Source organism: Caloenas nicobarica, chromosome 5, assembly GCF_036013445.1.
Source record: "Caloenas nicobarica isolate bCalNic1 chromosome 5, bCalNic1.hap1, whole genome shotgun sequence".
In the NCBI taxonomy this organism is placed as follows: domain Eukaryota; kingdom Metazoa; phylum Chordata; class Aves; order Columbiformes; family Columbidae; genus Caloenas; species Caloenas nicobarica.
Genome location: NC_088249.1, coordinates 33876575 through 33891938, shown reverse-complemented (window position 1 = coordinate 33891938; position 15364 = coordinate 33876575). Strand labels below are relative to the sequence as shown.

The 15364-nt window shown below is 34.8% G+C and overlaps 1 protein-coding gene across 4 annotated transcripts in view; it reads right to left on the bottom strand.

Moving 5' to 3' along the window:
* The window catches only part of RYR3 (ryanodine receptor 3), a 242751-nt gene that overhangs the window by 125834 nt on the left and 101553 nt on the right, over positions 1-15364 (bottom strand). For all 4 annotated transcript variants that reach the window (XM_065635073.1, XM_065635075.1, XM_065635074.1 and 1 more), the window contains exons 20-29: positions 9962-10178; positions 9660-9764; positions 8028-8131; positions 7489-7572; positions 5594-5753; positions 5005-5152; positions 3385-3590; positions 2460-2634; positions 611-819; positions 24-208 (exon numbers count right to left, since the gene is read on the bottom strand). In XM_065635073.1, the coding sequence (XP_065491145.1) occupies positions 24-208; positions 611-819; positions 2460-2634; positions 3385-3590; positions 5005-5152; positions 5594-5753; positions 7489-7572; positions 8028-8131; positions 9660-9764; positions 9962-10178 (1593 nt within the window). The remainder of the gene's footprint in view (positions 1-23; positions 209-610; positions 820-2459; positions 2635-3384; positions 3591-5004; positions 5153-5593; positions 5754-7488; positions 7573-8027; positions 8132-9659; positions 9765-9961; positions 10179-15364) is intronic.

The following is a 15364-nucleotide window of genomic DNA, read 5'->3' as shown; positions in this document are numbered from 1 at the left end:
AGGATAACTAAACCAAGCCTAACCTTTTTTGGAAAACATCAGATGAAGCGTTTTCCACACCCATGCTGAAGTTGAAAGATGAGCGGAACTCAATGGGCATACTCAAACGACAATATATCATGTCAGAATTGCTGTTCTGTGTGCCAAATGTTTTGTGAGTAACTTTTAGTCGAGGTGGACTCTCAATGGTTCCATCAATTCTACATATCTGAAAGTAACAGAAATAATTTTAAAATAATACTATTCCAAGAAAAATGCTGAAAACTTTCATTAAGCAACTAGAGGGTGAGATAACTGAAAGAGTCGACTTACATTTTTCAAAACAAATTCATTTCAAAACTATGCAACTTTCTTCTCTCACAGAGAATTTAGCCACAACAACATAAATTAGTAAGATATATAATAGCACAGATAGGTATATCCATATGAATGGTAATACTACCATATATGAAGTTGGAGATAGACAAGATCACGTGGAATTATCTAGGAGTGACTTAATAGATTTAGATGACAAACTATCTGATGACAGTAAGTATTAGTAAGAGCAGAATGTTTCAGCTTGCTAAACAAACAGTTCATTAACAGGTGTCTCCCTAACATGTAATGTTACCTCAATGTGAGGATGATTTTTTGGCACATTGACAAATGTTGGTAAGCGTTTACTAAACCACATAGCAACATCTCGGTTCATGTTGACAGCAAAAGGTTCAAAACCTTCTTGAAGGCCACACATTGTATAATACTTGAATGTACTGGCATCCATTCCAAGGTTCATACGACCAATCTGAGATAGACCCAGTGCACAAATTGGAACAAAACCTAAGAAAATTGTACAACAACAACAAAATCAACAGTAATTCATTTGGAGAACACAGGCATCCTATTTTGGATACAACTAATGCAAATTAAACTTTAGCTCCTACAACTAGTGCACATGAAATGATGACAGTAGCAAGGATTTAAAGCCACCTTAAATACTAATGTCTCGGTTTAATATAATTGCTACCAAAACTCCTGAGGACTTAGGCAACGAATGGACATTACGCACACTATCCCATTTATTTAAACGTTAGACCAGTTTAACAACTGTCATTAATAAGTAGTAGTAGATTTGCATGAAAAACAAACACAAAAATGTCAAGTCAACAGATAGATTTGTGAACAACCATATTTGAAAAACCAAGATTTGCTCAAGTTAGTTATTCATTTACTAGAAGAATCGGTTACCCTTCATCATTTTTTAGATTAATAAGCATGCCTTTATACAAGTTGGGCGCTAGAAGACAAACTTGACTAGACCAAAGTCATTAATGAATGTTAAGTATGCTCACTCAAGGCATTGAAGTTTCAAAAGGACTTTGAGGTGATGCTCAGGTATCTCAGAAAATCTGTTTAAAATTTACTTTGTCAAAAGTAGCTATAAATTTGTTGCCAACCTTAATCCCTACATCATTTGTGATGGATAAATACACACTTCTTTAACACTGGCATTTTTTATGACCAAATTTTTTTATCTCAGTATACTTGTAGCATCCAAGAGACAGGGATGAAAGGCTGTTGAATTATTTCTCCATCTCTCAAGAAATAGAACTTGAAGCAACTTCAGGAAAAAGCCAAGTTCAACATCTAATGGAGAAATTTTCTCTCCTATGCTTCAATATTAAGCCTTCAGAAAAGCTTTCTTAGGGCAGTCTCCCATTCTCTACCATTAGAAAAACTGTACCAGTTATAAGATCGAAGAGGGAAAGCAAGCAATTGCAAAGTCTTCTGGCAGTTACTAATGGGCTACTACCAATTGGAGGAGATACACTTCCAAATAAAATGTCAAATAAAAAATAAACCAAAACATTTTGAAAATTCACTGCCTCCTTCAATACAGACAGGTAGATACTACTGTTCAAAAAAGCAAAAACAAAAAAACAGAAGGGGAAAAATAGCCCGGGAAAAGGAGAAATACAGATAAGCTATGAATAGGACAGTGAAAAAAAGTTACAAATCAGACTCAATTTATCTTGGAAAGATCTGGTTTTTTGGTACAGCTTCTCACCACATTGTACTCATATTGTCCTTCAGACAAAAACATAATATGCGTATGCTCCAGTGAGATAATCAGAGACTATATTTTCAGCTTTTGGGAATTTTTCACGGTGCTTTTTATTACCACTTCTTAATGCTGAAGCTCAGTCCTTTGAGTAAGCCTAGCAAGGCTCAAAGAAAATTTACCCATTCTGATTGCTGAAATCCCATTCATATCTACTTGTGGTTAAAGAAAAAAAAAATCAATTTGTGCTATATAAGGGCTTCTAAAATAAATTTTTATTACATTAATGTGTAGAACAGTCTGAAGGCTCACATCAGTGAAACACAGTTTCTAAACTCACTAAGCCATCATGACAGACTAGTTTTTCTGGGTTTTGTTTTGTCTTCTTATAACAATGTAACTATAAAAAGAAAATTACCACTTTCTATTCCAAAGTCAGCAAACGCAAGCTCTGAACCTTTACTGGTTATAAGCAACTCTCCATTCAGAGTAAAGATAATTGATTTGTCATCCAAGTTTATCATACAACCAACCACGTCTCCTGGTTGCCAGCTTCGTCCAAAGAATCCACTGCCTTGATGCCAACGCTGGCCCTAGACAACAGCAACAACAAAACAGACAAAACACCCCACAAGTAAGTAAACACCATGCTAAAATTAAAAATGAACAAACAAACAAAACCCACCACAAAACAAACAAAACAACCAAAAAACCCCCATCGCAAAATAAATAAAACAAATATTTCACCTTCCAGGATCTCAAATTAATTTGCAAACAGTATTGATCATGGCTTTTAGGTCCTTAATTTAATTACTATCTTAGTTATTTCACATTCAGAAACTAAGGCACCCTAACTTCAGGAATATGCAAAAAGCAATTTAGAAGTTGGATGGATTCCACTTCTCACATGCAGTTGCATTATCATCATTCCAGCCCTTTAGGGGTCAAGTTTGGGAAGAATGTTCAGAAAGTAGAGCAGACAGAAATGGGAAAATAGAACTGTGGTTCTCCCAGTCATTTAAGAAACTTTGTTTTATTTTTGTAAAACATGACATATAAAAAAAAGGAATTGAATGCTGCATTTTGTTTATGCTTACGACAGACTTCTTTACTCATTTGGGTATATCCTAGGAAGATAGATATGAAACAACACACCTTTGTTAGCATAATTACAATGACCAGAACCAAAATGCAGATACTAGCTAGCATGAAAAAAAGTTCAGAAATATCTTTATATGAATCGAAAATATTCCAGTAGTTGATCTTGAGTATGCAGAGAAAAGCTATACAGCAGTTTTCTGCCTAGCCTGTTCACAGGTCAGAAAAGATAAAGATGTACTGACTTTGCTTCCTTCAAATACAAATGCTTGGTCATCAGCTCCCAACTCTACGTCAGGTCGACAGCCTGGCCTGGCCCAGCCAACACGCATATCTCCACCTGTCACAGCTTCAAATTCAAAGTACCACTTTCCAGACTTCACTGCGTAAGACTGTTCTACTCTGAAAAATCGTATCTTGTCAATGCTGACTTTTTCCACTGTTTGGTCAGCTGTGAATAAAAACAAACAAACAAAAAACCAAAAAAACAAAATACAAAAAAACAGAGATAAGAACCCCCACCTTTTATCATTAGAGGAAACTACAAATGCCACAGTTTGTCATCTGCCCCCGGTATTCTCTGTCTCTGAAAACAGCTGTTATCTACCATTGCGTGTTTAAGAAACTTCACAGTAAATGTTAAAAAAGAGGAACAGTAATCATTATAGAGGGTAGCACACTCTAATTCTATATAGAATGAGTGATTAACCACTATTTAGAATCAGAATGTTTCAAAGTAGCACTCAACACAGAACCCCCAACATAAAACTGAGGAAACCTTGAAAATATAAGATTATTACTCATTAATGAAAATATAAGATCATTACTCATTAATGAGGGTGACCTCATTAATGTTTATAAATATGTAAAGGGTGAGTGTCACGAGGATGGAGCCAGGCTCGCCTCAGTGACAACCAATGGTAGGACAAGGGGCAATGGGTACAAACTGGAACATAAGAAGTTCCACTTAAATATGAGAAGAAACTTCTTCACAGTGAGGGTGACAGCACACTGGAACAGGAACTGGAACAGGCTGCCCAGGAGGTTGTGGAATCTCCTTCTCTGGAGATATTCAAAACCCACCTGGTCACATTCCTTTGTAACCTGATCTAGGTGTTTCTGCTCCGGTGGGGAGATTGGACTAGATGATCTTTCGAGGTCCCTTACAATTTCTAACATTCTGTGATTACATGCAATACAATCCAATGCAATAATGCAGTATTATAATACGACAAAATACTTTCCTAAACAAGTCAATACATTTAGGACAATTAAAAAAAAAATCAAATAAGTTTTGTTTCAGTTTAAAATTTTGTCAAAAAATTACAATAGTATAGCAAATATGAAGAAAAACTTCTAAACAAATTTCTGTTCCTGATTTCAATTAAAAAAATATTGAACTTGGTGCACTTTGACTACTTCTTAAGAACTGAGTTTGACTTGAAGTAGTCAAGCATAACCTGTATACCATGTAAAAAAATTATTTTAAATTACTCTCATATTATTTTATTTCTTTCATCATTTACAAATGAAAAGCAGTATGTCTACTAATACTGCAGATTTTCTCCAATCTAAAAATCATGGAAATTAGAATTATCATACCATTAACTAGAACTAATCTTCTAAAATATATATCTAAGTAATATACAAGTCATTTACAAAGTATATTTGCACCATTCATTAAAGTCAACAGCAAAAATACACTACTATTAACTCAAATCTTATATTTGCCCTATTTCAGTGGAGGGGGGGGTTTGTTTGGTTGGTGGGTTTGGGTTTTGTTGCTGTTGTTGTTGTTTTTTGTTTGGTTTTTCCCCCAGCACTAAGGGGAAAAAAAGGCCATGATTCTTACTGAAAATACATACCTATCTCTTGGTCAGGTGGCTCGACATTATAACCATAGCCTGCAAATGTTCTAACAGCTTCACGGAGGCTATCTCTGTTTGATTTTTTAGTACGTTCATCTAATAATACGTATGGCACTAGCCGAGGATTACGTTTGTTCTTAAGATCCTAAAAGGGGTTATAAAAAAGAACAAGAAAACTGTGTTTAAACATCACAAAGATTTTATATAATGAGACAGAGTGCATTCTGAAATAAATGCTAAGATTACAGGAGAGAAACAACATTGATGAAGAATAGTCCTATGAATGCAAGCCCGCTTGTTAATAGTATTAAAAATCTAAAGACTGAAAGAAAAATGGATATATATTCTCATGCATACATATGGAAATGCATTCTCATACATCCTTCACCTGCAGCCATGCAGGTCTGACAATCTACTCAGACTTGCATGGCCAAGTATTCTTTCCCCGCTCCCCACTCCCTCTAAATTTCCAGACGTTACATGACATTCAGTATTTAGCCTCTTATTTAACACTCTCAACTGATGTTCTAGAAAACAAAATCTCATGTTCTTTACTTATTCCAAAGGCATCTAAAGGAGTCCTTACCTGTTGAATGCCATAGGTCCATCCTTGCTTAATTCTGTCTTTTGCCCAGACATTGTGTGCATTTTCTGCTAGTTTGTCAACTAGAAATTCTTGAGAAGGTAACAATTTCACTTCAGAAAGATCAAGCGGGGCAGGTTTATATCCATTTGACATCATGTAACTGTAAGTCAATAAAGGAAAATAGAGTCAAGATACCCCATTGATCCACTGATGGTGTTTAAAGTTTTCTATTAGGCATTCATAGTGTGGGCTTCACTTTCTAATACTTTTCCATCTCCTACTCTCCCATTTCTTTGCAAAAATCCTGTGTTGCATTTGGTCATTGAATAGGATATAAATTATATACTAGCAGAGTCATTTTCCATCTACTTGCACCCTGTCTAATTAAATATGACCCAGATCCATATATGCATCCCTAAATAGTTGCTAAGAAAAAAAAGTTATTAAATGAGTACTCTTTATATTATTTTATATTTGTCATTTAAACTTTTCAAGTAATTTCTGTTTTAAAGATCTGAATGATGACTTCTTATGAAATTATTTTAATGCATTATTAAGCATGGAATTTTTTCTATACTAGTTTGTAAAGAGTGCATTACCATTTTTCCAAAAGAAGAAAACATATGGTAACAATTGTTCTTCCCACTTTTCCACTGAATGATAAGTTTAGTAGTGTTTTAGTAGTATTACCCTCTCCAACCCTTCCACATAGTATGAAGACTACTCTGCTGTTATAGACATGTGCAGACTCTTCTCTTGCTCAAATCAGATCATTTCCATTTGTTAGGATGATCCATGCAGACAGTAAATATTTTAACAAGAGTCAGATAATAATATATATTTGTTCTGTTATTGAAGACAATAGTATCAAAGCAGTATTATGATAGGCTGCTGGCAGCATGAACCTTGGGAAAGGTTCTTTTTTCCTTTTTATATTTAATGCCATCAACTGGATCAAGATTACCATTTCCCATATCATAAAACTATTATTTTACCACTATCTTTAAAAAGTAACTTTGCTTCTCATGGATAAGGCTACTATTTCAGGAAAAAGAACATGTTGTGGGTTGATAGCCTGATGTAAAATGGCAAGTATTCAAATAACTATTTCTGTCTTCAGGTTTTGTTGCAGGATAGGGCTTTAATCTGTCCCAGGAGGACTACAGAATCCCCATAGACCAGGTCAAAACATAGATGCAATCCTCGATTAATCTTTATCACCTTTGAGGGTATTGCTACAGATGACTTAAAGATGGCTGAATTCAGCTATTTTAGCTCCAACTGCCATAGCTTTCCTACCAAATAAAAATTAAAGCAAAAACGCAATCATATTTTATGCAATATTCTACATATGTACATTTCCTAGAAATGTGCAACATTATAAGAACAGTAATTTTCTATTTTTTTTCTCTTCTCTAAAGAAATGCATTAATAATGTCTCTTGGAGAGCAGGGAAGGAGAGGTGCAAATCAAAACGGGAGTTATGGGAAAATGGTATCCCCTCTTTCAAGTAGATCAATTTACCATCATATATATATGTATATGTATATATATACACACATATATATACACCGTTCTTTGCTAGTGACAGAAAAGCAGCGAAATGTTGCTTTTAACTTTGCAGTATCTATTCTAAGATCATGTAACATAGATATAATTACATGTGGGTTAAGTATGTGACTGTGTCTCTGTGAATCACTCCATGAGGTGATGTAATGCAGCAGTATTCACAGTCAATCATCATCACAGGCAAGGTAGTGGATCAACCATGTGCTCTGCGTCCATGTCGGGTGTGGGGTTCATATCAAGTATTTTTTAAACAGCCTTACAATATTTTTATTTAATGAATACCCTGTAGTTACAAATAATATATAAAGTTACGATAAGGTACATACTTTTTAGAAAGTTTGACTTTTTTAAGATCTTCCTCAGCTGCTGGATGAGCATGAACAATGTGACATCCAAGGGCCAAGAGGGTTCTGTCAACGTAAAAAAAATGAGAGTAGTGAAACACAACATTATAGTACTCAGTCATTTTACACATTTCTTTTGGTTTTAGTATAAATACGCAGAACGAATGATATTTAAAAAAAAGGGAAGTCATTCAAAATAACGGAATTTCAAACTCCAAATATTTTAACTTATCCAAAATAATAAATCAAACCTTTGAAATCTAAAAAGTTACAAATCTGTGGCTTGAAATTTATGTCACTTTATTACAACCAAGAGGATTTTGTGTTGCTTTCTTCTTTGTATCTCTGTAGAGATAAGATTTTTCTAAATCGTTCCAAGTGTGTTCCTGGAACTTCTAGCACAGATAGCAGAACACATTTTGAATGAGATATTCTAATGTTTTTATATCTTACAACAATATGAAGCGTTTGAATAAAAACAAAACAAACAAACTTTATTTTCTTTTAAATTTAAAGCTCACTTGAGGGTTTCAGTTGACATTTGTAGATTATAATTCTTCTCTGTCTCAGGTAATTTTGAGAATTCCACAAGACAAGGATGATGCCTTTTGTTATCATCTCGTATCTGTAACAAAGCAATAGAAAAGAGTATGGTCCCAAGACCAGACGCAAGGCAGAATCAGAGTAAAAAAACCAGTTAATTCTTTATAATAATGAAGACATTGTAAAAAATACCATTTATCTTTGCTCAATGACAGTTACGCATCATTATATAAATGAACTTTCCTATGCTTCATTTATAATGCACACATTAAGTACTCCCCCATAACTAATAAAAATCAAAAAAAAATATAGCTGTTTCATGTGTTCTGCATAAATACACAAAACACAAGAAAACAAGCCTGTAAACTCAGTGAACATTTCTGCTGAATGCCTGAGCAACATATGCTCAATAAAGCACAATCTGATCTATTCTACATATTCTGATTCAAAAACCTCACAGAATCATTTGGAAATGTTTTCCAAATTCTACTGGAATAATAAAGCACAGCATTCCTTTTCTGATAATGACATAAGTCTTTGAATACTTATCTGACTCTTAATTAAACAAGATCTTTCACTCAGTGCCAAGTGCTTCTATCCTGATGGCAACTAAGAGTTGTGACATTTCACATATGGAAACATTTTTCAATTGCTGCATCTCAGAAACTTTAAGGAGGTTAGTAAAACTCAGAATTTCAATAGCAACGACACTTTAGTAGACAGTATGACAGAGTTCCTGAAACGAAATGTAAATCAAGTCCATAAATAAAACCAGCAGAAGATAAGAGAGGGAGAAGATTCTTCTGAGGTAGGATACAGTTGTGATGGCCACATAGAGGACTACCCAGTAAATCTGAATTTGAAAAGCAGCAAGATGAAATAATCTGAATTCAAGAGAGAATACAGCCTTTAGCATTTTATATTACTAGGGGAAGGCACCAATTGTAATACAATCTGATTTGAATTTAATCTGATATTCTTGGCCTACCTTTTAAATGTTTTTCATTTGGTGACATCCCTTGGGAACGGAATACCTTGTCATATACATTTAAATAATGTTGACCAGATGGCCTTACTCTCTTCAAGCTGTTAGGTTATACCACATTATAAGGGATCATTGTAATGATAAGTTTCAACTATAACTAATTAAATAAGAAGTCTGAGCTTTGAGGAATCTGAATGTTTACAGAAGTCACCAAAACTGTGCCTCCCTTATCAACAGAAGCAAATTTCCATAAGTGACTTTCTGCTTGTTATCTCTTTGACACCCAACACTACAGTAACCGAAGGGTTAGTTGAGGGATTACTCATGATTGCTATGATTTTCAGTAGAATTCCATCCTGATATAGTTAGTATTTTCCTCAATGAAGATACTTCTTCAAATGGCTAACTCCTTATAGTGCTATAATATGTGCCTTATTTATATTCCAAATTCGCCTTCTAATCACTAGTTAATACCACAGTCTCCTGTCAGCTTAGATGTTCATCTGTTATTGGTAATACACAGACCATCATTAAATACTCCATTCAACTTCCAAGTCCAGGTTTTCTGGTAGGAGACTTAACCTAATATAGGTGACTGTACCCACACAGGTCATTCAAAACTTACCTTGCCATATGTCCAGCCCAGTTCTATTTTATTCATTCCCCACAGTTCATGGATATTTTCAGCTAGTTTGTCCCTGATCTTTTCAAGATGAAAAGGAAGAGCAATCTAAGAAAAGAGTATAACAATTCCACAAATAAGAAAATGTTCAAGCTACCACTCCAAAATCCATCTAGTTCAGTTAAATACACCACAACACACAAATGATGAATTGCTAAGGGGGTAAGTTAACTTAGTTTTTATATTATGACTTTAAATTTTGTTAAGACATATTTCACAATCCCATTATGGCATACTTAACATACCTGACTGGTGTCTATCGGACAGGGGATAAAAGAAGCTTGGGAGAGGAATTGTGTTGTACCCAGCAAATCCCTCACTCCTTCAGAATCTCTCTTATATTCTTTCACTGGTTCCAGTTTCATCTTCTCTTTTGGAAGCAAGGCTTCATAACAGGGAGCATAGCCAGCAGGTGGCAGAAATTTAAACTCTCCATGACGTCCACCCAACAAGAAACGAACTCTGCAATTTTCAATGAAGAAATTGTACTCTTAATAGTCAGCATATACTAACATTATAAATAAATCATTCAGAAACTTAAACATTCATTTGAATAGCATTTCCAATAATGCAGGTGTATTTCATGCTTTGATAAACAGCAAAGATTTACCAAGCATTCATACTAGCAGATACTACCAATAACACCATCACTTACCCACCAGTTTCTGAAAATTCGTTTTGCCCAAAGAAAAACTAATTATTCAATGCAGTAGTGTGCTTTCCAAAAAAAAAATTTATTTAAAATCATATGGTTGTAAATTGTGAATTTTTTAATGCATTTAAAAATCTAATTTAAATTGGACTGTTACTCTAAAAAAATCCCACAGGGACTATCTATATACCACTTGAAAGTTATTTTATAACTTCTCAGTGCATTCATGCAGGCAATTGACACATGAGGAAGAAAACAAATGATATGGTGGAAAAAAACACTATAATCATATTACATAAATCAAGCAAACAAAATTATATCAAATAGTACAACTGGGAAGGAGTTTCAGAAGTGCATCTAAGATTCCCATGTCCTAGTTTTGTTGAAAACAAGACCAGTTCTCTTTTAGTGATTTTTCCTTTCAGCTAAGTTCTTCTAAGTGCCTTCTGAGTAACCGCACTTTTCTGAATTTTTGCCTGCATGTTTTTCGGACACTGTGCTCGAAACTGATAAGAGGGACCGATGGAATACTGAAGAAGCTCATGTTTAGATTTATTGCTACGACAGCTAAGAATTCTGATAACATCCCATAATTGAGAGGGGCGTGTTTGTCAGGAGGGGTGGACAGAACAGGTGATTAAAACTGACCAACTGAGTATTCCACCCCATAATCGTCATACACCCTATATAAGATGGAGATCACAAGGGTCTTGGCCCTCTTTGACTATGGCCGGCATCTAAAGAGGACCCTCTCTTCGTGCCTGTGATCTATAGGCCTCAGGCCCTGTATCCCTGAAATCTAGTTTCCAGTCTGCTGTGAAGTCCCACCCATGACTTCTGGGTGCCGGCCCTGCAGCTGCTGGGGCCATGTCAGCTCCGCGGCCGCTGGAGTGACGTCAACTCCATATGAAGCATTCAAGATTGGTTTTGTATATTTTGTATATATTCTCTGCTTATTAGTAGCATTAGTAAAACCTTTAAAACCCATCCAACTTGAAGTCTAAGTCTCCCTTCCTTCCTTCTTATCTTCCTTATCATCTTTCCGATCTAAGGAAAGGGTAGTGGGGAGAGTAAGTGGATAACAGGGAGCATCTGCCACGGTTTGTTGTCGCCTTGCTTTAAACCTTGACATCTCATTAAACCCCTGGATTTTTCTCTTTCTCCTCAGATATATATTTTTCATATAAATTAAAGAGTATATCAGGAAAAACAACAAAGACAAAAACAACCCAACTTCATACTTTGGTCCTCATGTAGGCAAACTCTAGAGGTAAAAAATCACAGAAAATTTAAAACAATTCTCATCTCTAGGAAACAGGCCATAAATTTATTGTGATGGGGTGACCAGAAAAAGCCTACAGCACTTCTTATTTACATTTCTAGAAATACCAGAACTGTCAGATCAGCATATTTCATTGACAGTAAGAGACATTAGTAATATATAAAGGAGGAGAAAAATTAAAATACACAAGTTTTCTCAAAAAGGATGTACATATGCACAAGTCACAAGTATCTGCAATGGTTCACTGTTCACAAGAAATATATTATTATTACTTCTATTAAGCTTGAACTTTCTAACTTCATTTTTGAAATACATCGTTTAAAATATTTGAATGAATCCAAGGCAGTTAGGAATTTGAGATTACAACCTTGAGCTTAGACCTCTCTTTAAGGCAAGCCTCCACACAGATCAAAAAACTTTAAAAATAAAAAGGAGGTGAATTTTATTTTAAAATGTAGACGTCTAACTTCCTAAATAGACAAAAGTCAAAGAAAGAATCAAAATGAAAAAACTCTGATGCACTTCTTGCCTTGCTGACCTCACCCCGGTAAATAGCTCCTTGCTCCTGCTGACTCGGTCAATTTTTCTGAGTGGCAGTAAACCACTCAGTCTCACCTGATCTTCATGATGCTCTCATTCCTTCCAAGGCCTGTTTTCTCCCTACTCTTCACGGTAGTATCTAAACATCCACAAAGGCTATATCCTCCTAATGTTGCACATTCTTTTATAAACCTGAACACTCCAAGAAGCTGTGGCTTTTAATCTCATTTTAAATGCTCAGATCTTTTGGTTTGAAAAACTTGTTTTAATTTGTCTGACCTTAACCTTAAAAGGAACCCTCCTGAATATCAAATATAAGATACACAAAAGCTTTGCAGTGAAAATTAACTGAGGATTCGTAAATGTTGACTGATAAGGAAGATAACTCAGTCTACCATACAAAGGATCTTCTAAAAAGAATCTTCAACACAAACTAAATTATAATCTGTTATCGATCCATTCTGTTTAAGATCCACAAATCTTTGTAGGGAACACAAGGGAAATGAGAGATGATCTCGTTAAACTGTAACCTGAAATAGCAACACAAAAGGATGTAACTTCATCTTCAACCTTAGTTGCATGGTCAGAGTACATTAAACAGACTAGCACATACAATTAATTTGCAGAGAAGGTATCAGGAAAGAAATGGAATAATACAACCATGTCTCAATACCTCAAGTTGTTTGCTTTAGGGTTTTGTTTGTTTGGTTATAGTTTTGGGGTATTTTTTTTTGTACTTTGTTGGTTTGTTGTTGTATTTGTTTGTTTGTTTCATTGTTTCTTTGATTTTTTTTCCCACTGTGACTTATTTCATAGTCTAGCCTCTTGGGCAGCCAGAACCTAATACAAGTAAATACATATTTTAGGTTACAGAATCAGAACATAAAATATATGGACAAACAAGTTATGTCTCCACTAACAACACAAGGAAGAGAACTGAAAGCCAGCATCTCCTATATAAAAAGTTATCCAGCAGGTAGGTTTACCTTTGACTTCCTAGCACACAATATGTTTCAATTTTCCATGGACATTCACACTGCTACTTTCAAATATTTTATTACTGAGTTAAATAATACACTAAAAGTTAATGCTCCCATAGTTCAGTGGATTACCAAAAGCCAGAGCTATCTCGGATTGCAAACCAAGATGTTTTGCACAATATGTGAAATACAGTTTAGTAACCATACGTTAACTTCCAAACAGTTTTAAAATGTATTTATGCAGCAAAACAACTTTCTTCCGTGGAAATCTAGAGTGAAATTGAGATCATGCATATATAAAAATAATATCTGGATATATATACACACACACACAAAAATATATTTAACCAGACTTCAGCATGTGATTCTCCAAAAATTTAAGTCTGAATTTTGCACTCTGAGTAAATCCAGTTTAAAATATAGGATCTTTCATTCTGTTGCTGGAAGTAGCTTTTAACACCATCTGTTTGTGAATCAACATCCAAGTCCATATTCATTCAATAAACTCCAGAAAACACTTGAGCACAGAGAATCCTTATTTCTTGTATTTATTTCAGTGCACCTTACTGATATAAAATAGAAATATAAAGTAATATAACTCCTAAAGATAGTTAGGAATAGTTAAACAGATTGATTTAGGTTAATTACTACTCCTTTTGCTTCATTTTGGAGTAGGGCTGTACGTAGGCAACGGCACCTACCACTCCAGCAAGTGGCTAGTAGTTCTACTTAGCTTTCGTAGCCTGAATTACAAGACTATGCTAAACAGTCTTTTGCTCACTACAAAGGCTGTCTGTGAAAGACAAGACCTCCGTGATAACAGTATTTAATGCATCCCATGTTTAATTATTAAAAGCACTAGACATTTTTAAGATGTTGACTTTTCATGTCAACATATCCAGACCCCTAACTTCCCTAAAAACACATTGGATGGTTCATTTAAAGTTCATCTCATATTCCATTTCTTTATCTCTGCATTTACACACTTTTAAAGACAATGTTAAATAAATCCAAATAGAAGAAAAATAAGACAAAAAAGAAAATGTATTCTCAATACAGAGTTGCTGTTTAAATTCCTTGATTATTTGAATGGCCATATAGTAGTACTACAAGCAGAGCTCATAGTACCACTGGTAGAAGGAGGAAAAATGATAGATAGGGAAAAAACACCTACAGCAGTAAAACAGAATAAGAAATAGTGTGGGTAAGCAGGTGCTGGCGAGAGTTTAAAGAGGAAAAACTGATGATGGAATGATGAAGCAGACCCAGAATCGGAGACTGAGAAAGTCACAGAAAGCAGAGGAAAAGCAGATAAGCCACAATAGAGGTTCTGCCCAGTGCAGAACACTCTCCTCCACTCATGAACTCAGGATTCCCATGTAATAACATTTCTCTGATATTACTAGACACAGAAGATGACATATAAACTGTTACTGCCATCAACTACTACTAACTACAAAGAAAGATGCTTTCACAAAATACACAAACAACATCAAATAAGAATGAAGAAAAATAAATACCACCAGTTTAGGCAGATTTTTTGCAGCAAAAGTAATATTTTCAAAAGCTCTTGTACTAATGTAGCTACATATAATAGTACTGTCACTCCCAGAGAATAAATGAAGATCAATTTATTAAGCCCTTCCCAGGCCTCCTTTATTATGTTTGGTCCTTCATCCTCATCTGGGAGGTTCTCTTAAGCATGGGATGTTCCAAGTATTTAAGTATTGATCATAGAAGAACTAGCTGATTTACTTCATCTCAATGAAACAAAGATTTCTTTTTTTCTTAAACGTTAAATATATGAACCATTTATAACCTGAGCTTTCTTCCACTTATGAAAGCTATATACTGTCTATTCTGGTCATACCAAACCTTCTTCTCTCAAAAAATTACCATGTATAGGAGAAATCCTCCTTCAAATAAAAGACAGCCCTTTGCATCTTTTCACTCCTTCACCAAAATCTCTTACTCCACTCCTGATTATTTCTTTTAAATTTGGCAGTTTCTGGCAGCTATTGAGATGTAGACTGTTAGCATTCCTTCAAAGTGAAAATTTTCATAACTTCTCTGTATTTTATGCAGAAATCATGCTCAGCCTACAAGGGAAAGAAAAATTCCAACCTTTCTTACCCAAGAATTCTCATTAAATATATTTGTCTTTCCTTCCTAAAATTGTTGCCTGTCAATAACA